The 16,968-nt window shown below is 43.7% G+C and overlaps 1 protein-coding gene across 1 annotated transcript in view; it reads left to right on the top strand.

The window, feature by feature from the left end:
- The first annotated feature begins 201 nt into the window (after positions 1–201).
- The window catches only part of Kdm7a (lysine demethylase 7A), a 62,171-nt gene continuing 45,404 nt past the window's right edge, over positions 202–16,968 (top strand). Inside the window, exon 1 of the mRNA XM_021632132.2 lies at positions 202–499. Coding sequence (XP_021487807.1) covers positions 306–499 — 194 coding nt within the window. The 5' untranslated portion in view covers positions 202–305. The remainder of the gene's footprint in view (positions 500–16,968) is intronic.

Below are 16,968 nucleotides of genomic sequence, written 5' to 3' on the forward strand. Positions count from 1 at the left end.
CCCGGGTCGCCGCGGAGAGCGCGAGCGGGGGGCGCGCGCCGCGGCGGAGAGCGTGCGCGAGACGCACGGCCCCGCGCCGAGAGCCGGAAGCAGCCGCCGGGCCTCGCGCGTCGCGCGCGCCGCCCCCGCCCCTCGGCCGCGACCTCGCTCGCGCGCGCGCACTAAGGCGCCGCCGCTGCCGCCGCCGCCGCCGCCGCCGCCGGGGCTGTTGCTCCGGCTGCTGCAGGAGGCGGCGCTGGCTGGCGGCTGCGCTCGCTCCAGTCGGCGAGCGGAGGAGCGAGCGAGCGTGCGTGTGTTTTTTAAAGATGGCCGGAGCGGCGGCGGCGGTGGCCGCGGGAGCAGCGGCGGGAGCCGCCGCGGCGGCGGTGTCGGTGTCGGCTCCGGGTCGGGCCTCGGCGCCCCCTCCGCCCCCGCCCGTGTACTGTGTGTGCCGGCAGCCCTACGACGTGAACCGCTTCATGATCGAGTGCGATGTCTGCAAGGACTGGTTCCACGGCAGGTAAATAAACCCCCCCGCGCCCCGCCGCCGTCGCCCGCGGCCACCGGCCCGCCGCCGCCGCCTGCGCCTCCCTCGGGCTGGGCCGCCGCGTCGCGCCCCGCGTCCCGAGCCTTGGGCACCGAGCCCCCGGCCGGGCGGAGGCGAGCGCGGCCCCCCCCTCCGGCTGCCGGGCGGGCTGCGGAGCGGAGCCGGTGGGCTCTGCCGGCCCGGGCGAAGAGTCGCCACAACAAACGGGAACAAAGGGGCCGGCGGAGAAGTTGGCAGGGGACGCCCGGGCGAGGGGACGCGGCGGGCGGCGCGGCTCCGGTGGCGGCGGGGCGCGGGCAGGCCCGCAGCCCGCGGTCCCCCCACTGCCCTGAGCGCCGCCGGCCGCCGCGTCCGGGGCTCCCGCCGCCCCGCGCCTGCCCTCGCCGGCCGCCGCGCTGCTGCGCTTCCGGGCGGCCGCCGCTCGGTCCGGCCGCGCGTCTTCCCTGCCGCGGGGTCCCGTCGCGCCCCCTTCTCTCTTTATCAAACTTCCTCGGGCGGCGGGACGGGGCGGCGGGTAAACAGAGCAACAGATGAGGCAGCCGCGGCTCGCGAGGTGCGGGCCCCGTCACGGCACGGTGTGGCTGGCCGCCGGCCCACCCCGCAACACACCCCCTGCGGCCGGGCTCGGGCGGCCCGGTCCGGGGGCCGTCGCCGCGGACCCTCCCCGGCGTCGCTGTCGCGCCGCGCCTCAAACTTTATACTGAGTGCGGTCTCCGGCGACACCCGGACGGCCCGCGGCGGGGGCCCGGGCACCGCGGCCAGCCAACTTTGGGGCGGTGCGGTGGCGGACGCTGCCCTCGGGTGCCGCCGCCGCGCCGCGGGTTTGACGTTTCGGAGTGCTCGGCCGCCTCCGCAGCCAGGCCGCCGACTCGTGTGTTTTGTAATCAAAGTGTGAGGCTAATAAAGGGCGGCGCCACAGCCTCTTGACTCCGGCGTGGGAGGGATTCGCAGGCATTTAAACAAAGAAACTAGTTGGGGTTGGGCTCCCAAAGTCCTTATTTGGGGGTTGTGGCAAAGCCTGCGGTCACCTTTAGGTGAAGCAGGTTTTTTGGGCACCGTTGGATGCTGTATCTTGGCGAGAGCCCGCTTGGGAGTTATAGCTGATGTGGTGACTGTGGTTGTAGGAAGTATCCTTTGATTGACAGCAGGGCATTTAAATACAGCCCCCGCTCCCCCTCCCCAATTTTACAGAAACATTGCACCACCAGGCCAGATGTCTTAGTCTCCCTCTACCGGTCTGGGGAGAGAAAACCATTGAAATTTCAGGGTTCTTCTCAGTGTTGACAACTAACTAGGTAGAATTTGACTTAATTCTCATGTACAGTTAAATGTACTGATTTTAAGAATTACGTGACCCTGACAACAGATAGTTCACATAAAATTATCACTTTCACTTTATGAGAAGGGTAATGTACTCATTTTTTGTAAAGGCAAAGGAATAGTCTGACAAAAGGTGGAGAGTTTTCTAATATTGTTACTTAGTAAAATGTTTTCCTGTATTTTCATTTACATAAAAGTGCAATTTGTAGGTACCAAACCTTCCTAATCCTAGGCCTATATTCTCTGCTTCTATCACTCCAAGCAACTAGAATAGATTATCCAACATTTTTAAGTTCTAAAAAGAATAAAAGAAGAATTAGTTGCAGTTTCAGAAAGATCAAAGTTTTCAGGGAACTGTTTGACAGAAATATGCCTCATTATGTATTTCAGAGATTACATAGCTTAATACATTATAGAATCGAGGTTTTAAAAGCTTCTTCTATTATAATGTGGTGCCCTGTCACCCATGGGGACTCTCTCTCTCTCACTGTCACTCTGAGACAGGGTTTCTCTGTGTTAGACTGGCTATTCTGGAACTCTATTTGTAGACCAGGCTGGCCTTGAACTCGGAGCTTTGCCTGTCTCTGCCTCCCAAATGCTGGGATTCAAAGCATGTACCAGGTGCTCAACTGCAGTCTTTGGTCTTAAATTAGGTGCCTCGATGCTAGGGCATGACAGACCTCAGGTGTTTCCTGGCCATTTTTGTCACGTATTTAAGTTCCAATTTGTAAACAGGAATTGAAGAGGCAATAAAGAGCACAAGTGCCCTTTCTTGTCACAAATGTGTGTAATTTCAGCCATGGAGGTGACTCAGGTCAGCCCAATTTAACTTTTTGACCCCTAATCTTTGACATGTTAATGTGGTTCATATGTCAGAAGTTAGAAAAGTTATTCATACTGCTGTGTCCCATAAAGTGATATCTTTAAGTAAGTCTAATTTTTAAAGATTGATAATTTACAACCTCATGTGCCTTTTCTATGATTGATATTTATTCTAACAAATATTCTAATAAATCCATTATGTGGATAATGTCTTTAATTTGTGTATTTAATTTGACTTAAAAAGATGTTATCATGTGATTGTGTGTGTGTTCTAGGGATGGAGCTCAGAGTGTCAGGCTTGTGTGACAGGCCCTCTACCAGGTATAGCTACTGTCTGGGGACCTCAAAACTTGTCTTAATTTCTTCTGACAAAGAAGAAAGGACCTTCCATGACGCAGCGAGGCTGAGACTGTTAAGCTCGGTGATCAGGAGTTCTACCCCTTAGCCTTCCTAAAGCCTTTTTGCAAGGGAGAGAATGAAAGAACACTCAAAGTCAACAGGTTGTAACATACAGTAGACCTGGATCAGTGAGCTGAGAGACGCAGGATTCTCCCAGAGAGCTTCCTTCCAACTGAAACCCAGAGCTCTCCCTTTCCGGCCCTGGTGGAAGTGAGAAAGTGGAGGTGGTCCTTGGTGCTGCCCACGCTCTAAACTGCAGGCTGTGTGACTTGATAGTACTTCTTTATCATCCCATGAAAAAGTGCATTGTTGTTGTAGTTAATTTGTATTAGAATGTGTGTTATATCCTGTTTAAACATTTATTAGTCTTTGTAATTACATATTCTTTAGATTTCACAAGAGTAATGTTTACAAAAGTTAAAAAGCATAGAGAGGTATAAATAACATGGAAGTCCATATTTTTCATGGATGATGACTGCTGTTAATGTTTGAGGTATGGCTTTTTGGTTTTTTGAGACAAGGTTTCTCTGAGTAGTCTTGGCTGACCTGGGCTTGCTTTGTAGACCAGGCTAGCCTGGAACTTGCAGAGATCCACCTGCCTTTGCCTCCCCAAGTGGTGGAATTATAGGTGTGTGCCACTGTGCCTGTTGAGGTATGACTTTTTTATATCCTTAAAAAAAAACAAAATGAGAATTTGCTTTATGTATTCTGTTATCTTTTTAACTAGTATGTACTTTTTGTCTTATTTTTAATGCTATTTGCATTTTTAGTGGCTGTATGTTTTTTAAGCTGTATAGTGTTTCATTCCACAAAAATACAACATTTAAAAGTTATTTTCCTGTTGTTAGTTTTACTACTCCTTTCATTTATTAATAGTAATATTATTTACACCCTTTAACCAAAATTTTATGGTTATCTCTGTTTCTGTAGATTAATTCATGAGTTCATACAAGGAAATACTTAGAAGACCTGGCTCATGCCAGGTACTCAATAAGAAATTCCTTGAAAAAATTGGTGGTTAGAAGATACAGGTGTTTTTGATTTGGCATGACTTTGCCAGGCTGTTCTCTGAAAGGTTATTTTGTTTTTCAGCAGTGCCCATTTAGTTCCCTGTGTCTTTGACAATATTATTAAAATGGGACTTTCTTTGGAGCGCTGGCTCTCAAATAGTGAAACAGAAACTTATATTTATTATAAGCTTAGGCACTATAACTGGTCTGATTCTCAGCTATTCCAACCTGATAATACTGGCCTGGCCTTTGTCTCCCCACGTGGCCAGGTATTTCTCAATCTTAGTCTTGGCACTTGTTTTTTCCTCCGTGTCTGGCTGTCACCTCTGATTCTTTCTTAGAGTTTCTATTTCTTCCAGGAGGTTCCTCCTGCCTCTCCTATAGGCTCTTCAGCTCTTTGTTACACCAATCAGAAGGGGAAAAAAGTGTGTGTTTGCAAACATTGAGACAGGTGATGCTTAACAGTACCAAAGGCTGCTCTCTGCTGGTAAAGAAATCAGCATTTATAAATAAGTTAATTAAAAAAGAAATCAGCATGTAAAGAATACAGAGACAGTCTTTACACAGTGCAAAAAGATCAACCCAACAAAGTATTACTTTGTCAAACAGATAACTTTGGCAATTTGTAAATAAGTGAAGATTATAAAAAAAAATTTGGGCATAATGGTGCATTACTGTTAGTCAACATTCTGGAGATGGATGGTAGGAGATCACAATTTGAATCTAGCCTGGGCTACTTAGTAAAACTGTCTAAAAATGTTACAAAATATTAAAAAAAAACTTCACCAAAAACAATACCCAAGAATGGTTTCTAACTGTTCTCAATCTAAAACAACCCAAATATTAACAGTATATTGCACAAATTTTGTTATTCATAAGGTAGAATAACACTTAGCCACGAAAAAGAAAAAGAACATGCTGTTGATCCATGCAACAACATGGAGGAAACGCACAGCTGCACAGGTGAGCGTAATGTGAAGTAGACAGTGCTTCTGCTCCCCACACTGGCACAGGCAGGCAGAGCTCTGTTAGTTGTAGGTCAACCTGGGCTACATATCAAGTTCCAGTCCAGCCAGGACTACATAGTGAAACCCTGTCCTCAGACAAAAAGTACAACAACAACAAAAAAATTTAAAATTAAGACTTGGCCATTTTGACAGCCAACAGAAAACATTTTGTAAAAATGCTAGGAAAATTGTAGAGAACTGAACAAAAGCTTCATTCTGTACTAGCATACTCCAGTTAGGAAGAGTGAGAAGCAAGTATGTCAGAGGAGTAATGTGAAGAAATTGCCTTGGGAAAGAGATAGGTCAATATGTTGGCAATTCCACGTGTCTGTGGTGAGCATGTGGCAAATCTTGTGCTCATGGTGCTGACAAAGTGCTGGGCCAAAGGGGGGAAAATCCAGTATCAGCTGGTCGTGGTTGCTCACGACTTTAATCCCAGCACTTGGAGGCAGAGGGGGCAGATCTCTGTGAGTTGGAGGGCAGCCTGGTCTACACAGTAAGTCCAGGACAGCCTGTGCTCTATTACATGTACTGTTGCAGGATATTTGATCCCATTGTGAACCCCAAACTGTAAAAACCTGTTTATTGTTGAAGAGTGGCTCAGCCCTAGCACACACCTTTAATCCAAAAGCTTTCTGAAAAGAGGTTTAAATAAAGTTAACCCTAGGTCAAGAGGCAGAGGAAGTAACCAGCTTGACAGGGAGTAAAGAGAAAGGAGGGACTTTGAATTGAAGGGTATTTAAGACAGCATGGAGAAGAAGGGGCTTTTTTGGCTTTTGGCTTTTTCCTTTTTCCTTATGGGATGTTGGCTGAGTAGGAAGATCAGTTGAGTGCTTTCTCTGCCTCTCTGAGCTAGCATGTTTTCACCCAAGCATCTGGCTTCTGAGTTTTTCTTGGTAAAATCGAACAGTTGGGATTTTCTTTTTTCATGACAACATTACAAGAGAAACCCTGTCTTGAAATCCAAAATAAAAAAAAGAAAATAATAATAATACATGTGAGAACTAGATGTGTTAATTAAAAATCTAGTGCAATCAAACAGTGCCTAGGACTGTAGACCAGGCTGGCCTTGAACTCACAGAGTATCCGCCTGCCTCTGGAGTGCTGGCTTAAAGGCCTCCACTACCACACCTGGCTGGATAAGTGTTGTTATCATCCCTGTTTTATAATAGGAATCCAAGGGATGGAGTTAAATAACATTCTCAGGTCTGAACTCAGCACAGCTCTGGGGCTATAGCTAGCCTAGGAACAGGGTTTTGGTGTGTCTATGTTGGAGGCCTGCAGATAGATAGTGCTGGGATTACAGGTGTTCACCACCATGCCCAGCTGTAAATGGATTTCTTCTTGGAGAATATTTAGTTTTATTTTGTAGGAGTTGGCAGAGGTAGGTGGATCACTGAGTTCAAGGTCAACCTGGTCTAAATATCAAGTTCTAGGTCAGCCAAGGCTACATGAGACCCTGTCTCAAAAAACAAACAAACAAAAAAAGATAAAACCCCACCCCAAACAAAATGAAAATTGGGGGCGGAGGACCTAGCACCAAGCCCCAGATTTAAGGCTAGCCTGGGTGATGCTCGATCTTTCTCACCTCCTCCTCCTCCCTAGCTTCCTCCTCCAATAGGGATTGGAATTATTTTAAAAATTGTTTTGTAGAGTGAGGTGTGATGTGCACCTGTGATCCCAGCACTCGGAAGCAGAGGCAGGTGGATCACTGTGAGTCTGAGGCCAGCCTGGTCTACAAAGACAGTCGAGGACAGCCAGGGCTACACAGAAACCCTGTCTCAAAAAACAAAAAAGATACTATCCTTAATGATGAAGTTGTAGTGTTAATATAAACCTAAGTGAGGACATATTTCTCCATAAAGAGACAAAAACCACATTATTGAACTTTTTTGGGCTACATTTTATTTTATTTTTTTACTTCTTTTTAGATGGGTCAGGACAAGGTCTTGCTCTGGTTGTCATGATCTTCCTGCTTCTGCCTCTTGGGTGCTGGGCCAACTTTTTGATAGGACAGTTTAATCATAAGGGAGATAGTGTTTTCTCATTAAATCTGCTGAGCTTGTACTAGTCTGGAGCGGATTTCTGTTTGTTGGTCTTTTGTCGCTAGTGTTCTTAGGTATTACATTGATTTTTTTTTTTCTTTCTTTCTGCTCCTTTTCTTCTTGAAGTGGAGTGGAGGACTTGAGATGAGAGCAGAACAGGTGTAATGGAGTCTGTGACAGGAGCTTTGGTAGTTTCAGGCACAGAAACTCAGATTGTTTGCACAACTTTTGGACAGCTGGTAGGTGCTGCTCTTACAGGGTTATGAAGGCTTTTGCTCTTTTAGGCACTGCATTTTGTTTTTGTACTCATCATTTACTCATCCATTAAAGATAGCTCACTTTTCCTATCTAACATAGTGTGATTTAATGGTGATTTATGATCTTTCCATTTCTGTGTGAGCCCTGGACAATAGTGTTTAGAAATCAAGGTCTGGTTGGTTGTAAACTTGACATTATGTCTAGGCTTTCTCAGTGGACAGAGCTGGGACTACAGTCTCACCCACATACATGCAGCTCTATTTTTAGACCTTCCTGTCCAAACATAATACAGACCATACGCTTTCATAGAGGTACCTCATAGACTAACAGCACAGGGCTCCTTTTAGTTTTTCTTTTTTCTACTCTTAAATTTTTTGTTTTTGCCTGATAGTGGTAAAATTAACCCTTATCATACTTATTTGTTGACTCTTAGTGTATAGCAGAGTCCTTAGAATTACTAACCTATCCCCCATGAGAAACAAATTTGTTTAGTGTATTACATTTTTTTATATATAATTGCTTTTAGCTCTATAACATTTAGTAAAAAAATATTGCATTGTTTTTTTAGGCATGTAAAACATTATTAAATGATTCTGAGAAATCAGTTTTATGAGAGAGAAACTCACTACCTCCCCATCCCTCCTCGGACAACTCTATCCTTTCTCCTTTCCCTCTCCTTTCTAATCCTTTCCTACCATCCCCTGTTAAAAAGAAAAAAAGTCACTTGGTTTTTTGTTTTTCCTTGAGACAAGGTCTCACTGTGTAGTCCATGCTGGCCCTGAACTCACAGAGATCCATTTCTGTGATCTCAGCACTTTCGAAGCTGAGGCAGGTGGATCTCTGAGTTCAATGCCAGCCAAGGCTGCACAGTCTCACTCCCCACCCTCCCCCCACTCCCCAGATGTGTGTGTGCCACCCTGCCCAGCCCTAGGATTTTAAAATCTGTTTTAAAGGTTTTTTTTTTTTTACAAAATTATGTATATGACATGTACAAGTGTTTTGTCTACATTTATGTATTTGCATGCCTGGTCCCTTGGAGGCCAGAAGGGGCATTGTCATCTTCAGTAACCTAAACTGGAGTTAATGACCATTTATGTGGGAACTGAACTCATGCTGTCTGTAAGAGTAGCAACTGCTCATAACTCATCAGACACATCTACAATCCTAGGTTTTCTCTCTCTCTCTCTCTCTCTCTCTCGCTCTCTCATTCTTTCTCTTTCTCCCCCCACCCCCAATTTACTATGTAGCTGAAGATGGCTTTGAACTTCTTTCTGACCTTCCTGCCAACACCTGCACCCTACCTGGTTTAGGTGGTGTTGGGGATTGAACCCAGGGCTTTGTAAGTGTTGGGCAAGCATTTTACTAACTGAGCTGTATCACTAACCTAACCCTGGTTTAACTTTCTTGCATGCATGCATGGATGTGCTGAGGATTGAACCCAGAGCTTTACAAATTCAAAACCCATTGTCTATCAATGAATAGCACCTCCAGCGCTTGTGATTTTTTTTTTTTCTTTTTAAAATTTAAATTACAGCTGGGTTGTGGTGGCATACACCTTTAATCCCAGCATTCAGGAGGTAGAGGCAGGCAGATCTCTTTGAGGCCAGCCTGGTTTACAGAGTGAGTTCTAGGATAGCCAGGGCTACACAGTGAAAACCTGTCTAGAGAAATCAAACCAAACAACCCCCTGAAAATCCAACCAACCAACCAACCAACCAAGCAAAACCCTTAAGTTCCATTTTTATTTTGTGTGTATGTGCATGTGTGTGCAAGCGTGCCTGTGCTGTGGTGTATGTACCTGTAGAGGTCTGATGACCTGTGGGATTGGTTCTCTAGGTGAGGGCCAGAGATTGAGCTCAGGGGGTCAGGCTTTTGAGGCAAGCCTTTACCTACTATTTTATTTTTCTCATGCTTGTAATAAAAATCAGAGTCTAACATATACTACACATGTTCTTTTGTTCTTTGCCTTTTTAAAAACTTTGCTGTATAACTTTCCATGTTAAGTTTGAAGAGGTTTTCTTATTTTTTTTTTAAGTCTCTATGATTTGGATTCTTGGGTCTATTCCACTTCTCTGTTGTATGTAGGTATTTAAGTTGTTTATGTTTTGTAGTTAAAACACCTAAATTTTTGTATATATGTAACCACCTTGTACATATGTATTTCATATTGTTGGAAATACATTTTTAATTAAGATTGTTAGTAATGATAAATGGAATCACAGCTACTTGGGAAGCAGAAGCAGGAGGATTGCAAGTTCAAGGCTAGTCTGGGCAACTGAGTGATACCTTGTCTTAAAACAATTTTTTTTTTTTTCAAGACAGGGTTTTTCTGTGCAGCCTTAGCTGTCCTGGACTTGTTTTATAGACCAGGCTGGCCTTGAACTCAGATCTGCCTCACTCTGAGTCCTGAGTGCTGGAATCAAAGGCGTATGCCACCACTGCCCAGGTCAAAATTTTTTTTTCAGGGACTAAGGTGGGCCCTGAGTCCAGTCCCCAGTACTGTCACTACCATTACCCCTACCCACCATAGAAAAATGTGTATATTGTTTTGTTAGTACTATACATTTCTTCCTAGTAATTGAATCAGTTTGAATTCTCACCAACATTGTGTGTGTCTCACTATGTAGCCCAGACTAGTTTGAAACTATTTAATCTAGAGTGACTTTGAGCTGAGATCATCCTGATTCTAACAGATTACAGGCCTGTGCCTCCATGCCTGGTTTCTGTCTGTTTTTAAGATCCCTTGGTATATTAGGGATAGCCTTTTGTGGCAGTTACGAATAGTTTCTTCCACAGTTGTCTTTGGTCTGTTATGATGGTTTTTGAACCATGAAAACAAAGTTTTAAGTTATATAGTCACATTTATCAATATTTTCTTTTTAATTAGCTCAGGAGTTTGAGTTATAATCCTTTTCTATCCAAGGTTAAAGAGAAAATTTACCTGTTTTCTTCTAGTACTTACAGTTCTATTTTTCATATTCAGATTTTATTTCTTTTTTAAGAAAAAAGTCTGTGCCCCAAGCAGCTTTGGTATCAGTAGTATATAATTATAATACTATTTTTCTAATTTTTCTAAATGGCATTGTTTATTAAAAACGTCATATTGGGAGACATCGAGCGATGTCCCAGCTGTTAAGAGCAGTTGACTGTGCTCCAGAGGAGCCAAGCTCTGTTCCAAGACCCCATGTCAAGTGGCTCACAACCATCATAATTTTGGCTCTAGGAATTTTAACACTTCACAGGCACCTGTATTTACATGCACACACCCACACCTACAAGTAATAATTAAAAATAATTAAAAACAAAGCTTTAGGTGTGGAAAGATGGCTCGGAGGTTAAGAACACTGGTTGCTCTTCTAGAGGTCCTGAGTTCAATTCCCAGTACCCACACAGTGGCTCACAACCATCTATAATGAGATCTGGTGCCCTCTTGTGGCATGGAGGCAGAACAGTGTATAAATCTGAGGAGGGGGAGGAGGGGGAGGGGGGAGAATGAGAAGAATTAATAATAATTCGTTTTGCCTGAGTATGGTGTGGCATGCCTTTAATCCCAGCACTGGGGAGGCAGAGGCAGAGGCAGAGGCAGGTAGATTTCTGAGTTGGAGGCCAGCCTGGTCTACAGAGTTCCAGGACAGCCAGGGCTCTGTTAGCCTGTCTCATAAAAAAAGGGGGGTGGGGTAGAAAAAACAAAGGAAGGAAGGAAAGAAGTAAGGAAGGGAAGGAAAAAAGACAGAAAGATAGACAGAAAGGAAGAAAAGAAGGAAGGAAGGAAAAGAAAGGAAGGAAGGGAGGAAGAAAGAAAGAAAGAAAGAGAAAAAAGAAAAGAAAAACCCATATTGGGGCTGGAGATGTGGATGGATCAGTGGTCATGAGCACTTGCTGTTCTTGCAGAGGAACAGGGTTTAGTTCCCAGCCCCCAAGTAGCACCTTACAACTGTGTTAACTCTAGGAGATCTGATGTTCTCTTTTGGCCTTATGGACACCAGGGGTGCATGTGGCACACATACATATACATGGGACTCACACATACCCACAAAATAAATAAATAATTGAATTTTAGGGACCGGAGATGTAATTCAGTTGCTAGAGTACTTGACTAGCATGTAGATTTCCTGAGTTTGATTTTCCTGTGCCACAAAACCTAGGAGTAGTGGTACATACCTATAATCATGGCACTCTGATAAGCAGGGTCATCAGAAATTCATGGCTATCCTTTGCTACATAGTGAGATTGAGGCTAGTTTGTGATAAATTTGATCCTGTCTGAAAGCAAAAACAAGAAACAAGTCCCACCCCAAACCTGATCTAGTTAGGGTTACTGCTTCTGTGATGAAACACCATGACCAAAGCAATTCGGGGAGGAAAGGGTTTATTTTAAAAGCTTACAGCTGAGTAGTGGTAGTGTACACATTTAATCCCAGAATTTGGGAGGTAGAAATAGGAGGATTCTTGTGAGTTTGAAAGTAGCCTGCCCTACACAGAGAGAGCCAGGACAGCCAAGCTACACGGAGAAACCCTGCCTTGAAAAACCAAAAAAAAAAAAAAAAAAAAAAAAAAAAAAAAAAAAAAAATTACGTATCCACATAACTGTTCTAGGACAGGAATTCAAACAGTACTGACTGTGCACTCTTCTGATATGTGCAAGTTTCTGTTGGATGTTCAGTTAAGTAACACTAGTCCTCTAGGATTCCAAATTGCAGTCACCATGATATATTTCCTGAGTACAGACTTTGCTGCCTGCTCTTCAGTGTACGTCTGCAGTCACATCCTAAGAAGAGACATGCATCTGGTTCTTTAGTTCACATGGGTAGCAAGTGTCAGTATGCTGCCTCCTTGTCTCCCAGGAAGAAACGCAAACGAGATATTGCTAACTTGGGTAATAGAAAGAGAAAAGTATTCTGTTAAGATGATAGCACAGCAAAGGCAGGTGGGGCCGGGGAGCAATGTCCATAGAAGTGAAGTCAAATTGGGTGTTAACTGGAGTAACAAAGTAAAAAACCACCATTGAGACCATCAGCACTGCTTACCATGAAGGGATTCTAGATGAAGCTGGAGTCATTTAGTGAAGGCACTTACAGCACAGTGTTTAACTCCTAGTGTAAGAAAGATATTTTAGTTTTATTGTTATTCATTCCTCGATATAAGGAGCAATAGAGCATTCCTTTTAAAAGTTAAATTATTTTATTTGAGAGGAGAGGACACTTGAACCCTGTCATCCTTCAAGATGCAGTAGTGGCAGTCTACAGATCCAGTGGAACCTGAGTCATAGAGCAGCACCATGCACTCCTGCATTTTTAATGTTTTGATACATTTATAAAGGTCATGGAATAACTCTAATTTCCACCATTGAGTATTAAGATAGCTTTGCATAGTTTTGCTTACCTGGTTATTTGAAAAAAAAATTATGTGTGTGTGTGTTTGTGTGTGTTAGGGAAGAGAAAATGAGTAAGAGAGCCCATGTATCAGCAATATGTGTGAGGAGATCAGGGGACAATTTTTGGGGTTTGGTTCTTGGCTTCCATCTTGTGGAGGCTTGAGCTTTTGGACAAGTCTCCTGTCTTTACCTCCCATTTCACTGTAGGAGTTCTGGAATTATAGATGCATGCTTCTGAAATGTAGCTTTTTGAACATGGGGTCTGAGGATCAAACTTGGATGTGCAATAGCATTTTCACCTCCTGAGGCATCTTGCTGGCTCACCATGGTTATTTTTATGATCTTGCATTACTGTATTAGGCAGGGTTTTCTAGAGAACTAGACCAACAGAGTGTAAATATGTTATTAAAGGGGACTTACTTGATTGGCTAGCACTTTGGGGCTCTTGAGTCCCACAATAACTGTCTGCATGCTGGAGGCACAGAGAACCCAATAATTAGTTCACCAAAGTGGATGTCTCAGCATCACACTTGGGAAGACCAAGTCTGGCAGCAGAGAATGACAGTAGCAATCCATAGGTAAGAGAAGGTGAAGACAGGCTGATATCACCATTTTCCCTGGTCCTCTACCTGCTGAAAGGTGCTAATGTCTTTGAAAGTGGGTCTTTGTCTCTTCATTAATAGAAGTGCCCTCAACCATACTCAGATACATGTTTTCTGGGTGATTCCACATCAGTTCAAGTTGATAGTGAGTAAGCCGTCACAGCTTTCATGCAAAGCACAGGCAGCCCATTATCTTACATTTGCCAGTTACGGATCATTTGGCCCCCTGCTGGAAATTAACAGCTACCCAGTGGGCTTTTGAGGAACCTGAGTGGCTTCAATATATAACCAAGTAAAAAGTCTTCCTTCCATACATGTTGTATACTTCATATCTTGCTTGACTTTTGTAGGGATGTTTATTATGGATTATGCCAAGATTTCTATGTTTTAAATCCTACTCTTGATTTATCCTTCTTCCAGGATGGAGAAGCATGCTACAGGTATTGTTTCCCCAAGGTAAAATGCTACCTTAGTTGCTGTCCTAATAGAAAATTCACTCATGAATGCTTTTGCTTGGCTCAGCCTTTCATTTTAGGAAACATGCCTTGGGACTATTACTTATAGATCAGAAAGATTAGCAGAAAGACTAGTTTATCTTCGTTAGTTGATTCCTGTTCTTTGTAGCTGATGAATCACAAATTGTCTTAGAAGAATATTTTACTCGTTATTTTTTACTTCAGGGTGTTGCTTCTTAGCTTTGTGTATATCAAACTTTCTGTAGGTGTCAGTTCGTTGTAGAAAATATAGTTGCTCTTTTTATTTTTTATTTTTCAAACACAGACTTTATTTTGTGTGTGGGATTCCCAGCTGGGATGCCACCCTCTTAAATAAAAAAGTGCATAGAAAAGAAGGGATTTAGAAACTTGTACAGTGTCTTCATCCTGGGTCCCCAGGGCAGAAGGGAGGAGGGGAAGGAGCAATAGCTGGGTAGGCTAGAGGGTTGGAGGCAGGACTCCTGCCCCTCCTACACGCCCACTATGAACAGGAGGGTAGGAGAGACACTGAGAGACTAGGGAGCCACAGGCCAGGCTAAGATGGCAGTGGGCGGATGAGGAATCTGGGGCAGCTCGATGGCAGTGCTTGGGCCACAGTTGCAGGGCAGCTTGTTGCGGGCACCCTCGATGGGAAACTTGTAGTCCTAGGTGAGCTCGTCACCTCGCAGGATGCGGCACAAGGCAAAGATGACAGTGTGCTTCTTTTTATACTCAAACATATACTAGTCGATATTTAATAGAAATGAAGTTGTAATGGACTGAAACATTTCTGATGGCTGTGGTCTAGTTATTTGTTTGTTTTTTGAGACAGGTTTCTCTGTGTGTAGCCTTGGCTATCCTGGACTTGCTTTGTAGACCAGGCAGGCCTTGAACTCATACTTACCTGCCTGCCTCTGCCTCCCTGAGTGCTGGGGTTGAAAGGCATGTGCCACCATGGCTGGCTAAAATAATTTATTTAATTTTATTTTATATAATTGGTGTGAGGGTATCAGATCTCTTGGAACTGGAGTTATAGACAGTTGTGAGCTGCCATGTGGGTGCTGGGAGCTGAATCCATGTATTTTGGAAGAGCCATTTCTCCAGGCCCCCAGCTGTGGTCTATTTTTTAAAATCTGTTTATGGACAGGGATGGGGTTCATGCCTGCAATCCCAGCTTTGAGGAGGTTGCACTAGGAGGACTGTCAGAAGTTTGAGCCTAGCCTGGGCTACAGTGTGGGACTTTGTCTCAATAGTGGGGGGAATGCTGGGCATGGTGAGACACTTTCCCATTCCAGCACTTGGGAGGCAGAGGTAGTTGAGTCTCTGTTCATTTGAAACACAGAGAGTTTAGGCCAGCCGGTGCTATGGAGTAGACCTTGCTGCAAACAAAAAACAATAAATAAACAAACAAATAAATGCCAGGCGGGTGCTATATAGTAGACCTTGTTTCAAACAAAAACCAATAAATAAATAAATGCCAAACCAAAAAAAATAACGCTCTTATTTCTTTCTATTTATAATCTACTTACCTGTATTCTTGCTATTAACAGTATGTTTGGAAAGTCAAGATAATATATTGATACTTGGAGGTATACAAAAGGAAACATAATAAATTTTTACATAAATATGCAATGAGGGGGGACATTTTGTTTCTAAGCTTGCAGCAAAACCTGAAAAGTTAAAAACAAAACAAAAGAAAATAATAGGTGGGATCTCACAGAAGAGGCAGTGGCAGGCATACCTCTGTAGTGTAAGGCCAGCTTAGTCTACATAGTGAGCTCCAGGCCAGCCAAGGCTATACAGTTGAGACCCTGTCTCAAAAACATTCAACAAAAAATGTTAAATCTCATTTCATCATCTAAAATGTGTGAACATTTTAGAAAAAAGATCTTGAAAGAAAATTTAATCAGTCTTTAAAATTTCCCTCCACACTCATTTTACTTCACCTCCTTTTTATATTTGTGAAATACATTATATATATATGATATATTTATATCTCTTGTCTGGTTTGGAATTCCATAAACAGACCAGGCTGGCCTCAAACTCAGAGGTCTACCTGCCTCTGCCTCCAGGAGCACTGGGATCAAACATGTGAACTGCCACACGAACATGATCTAGGACAGTAGTCCAGACTAATGCCTCCTAATCTGTGTAGCCTTCCTGCCTTGTGCCAGTTGATATAGGGATTGACTGTGTGAGGGACCTGTGTAGATAGATTTGAGTAGGAAATGCTGAATTATGTATGACTATTAGCTCTATGGAGCCTAAAGTCTAATTGTAGTTACAGTTTTCATAGAAAGTGATCGTGAATTGACATTGTACTAGCCACTCTGGTAGAGTTTTATTTTAATGGTTCCCCAGTGCCATTCTCTGCCAAGCTGGCTGCAGAAGAATCACCTTGGGGAACTTGTTAGAAATAAAAACTGTGTAACCCGTTAACTTTTCCCTATAGATTGATGGTGGGATTTAGGAATGTGTTTTCTTTGTTTGTTTGCTCATGCGTGTGTATGTGAACATGTGTTTGTAGAGGTCTGACATTGATGATGAGTTGTTGTAGATGTTTTCGTTTAGGATATGTAAACATGTTTTTGTTAAAATTTCAAGTTTTGGGTTTTAGTTTGTCCACACCTGTTTAGTGTCTTGTTCTGAGTGTGGACTTTGCCAGGTGTAATTAGTTGAAGTCAGGACTTTGAGGTGTATAAATATGACAGTCTAGAGGAAGAAGGCATGGCTGCTTGGAGGAGGACTGCTTGCTGCTGGTTTGGCCTGCTGCTGCATTTGTTGATAGCTGATTTGCTGGTTACCTGGATTTCTAGACAAGTGATAATGGTATTGCCCCCAAAAGAATCCTATGACCCTACCCAGAGGGAAGTAGCAGAGAGAGCTCTGCCCCCTGTCCCCACTAACCTTCTTCCCCTCCTACCCGGTGTTGGGGGATTGGAAGGGAGGTAGAAGCATTTAATAACCCTAATAAATAAAGTAGATTTGTTAAAAAAAAAAAAAAAAAAAAAAAAAAAACAAACTAGGTCAACAATCAGTGTTACCCTGAACCATTCTTTACCCTTAACCTTTTCCCTTTATCCTGAACCTGGAGCTTTCTAATTCAACTAGACTGGCTGGCTAGTGAGCCCCA

Source organism: Meriones unguiculatus, chromosome 3 (genome assembly GCF_030254825.1).
Source record: "Meriones unguiculatus strain TT.TT164.6M chromosome 3, Bangor_MerUng_6.1, whole genome shotgun sequence".
In the NCBI taxonomy this organism is placed as follows: Eukaryota; Metazoa; Chordata; class Mammalia; order Rodentia; family Muridae; genus Meriones; species Meriones unguiculatus.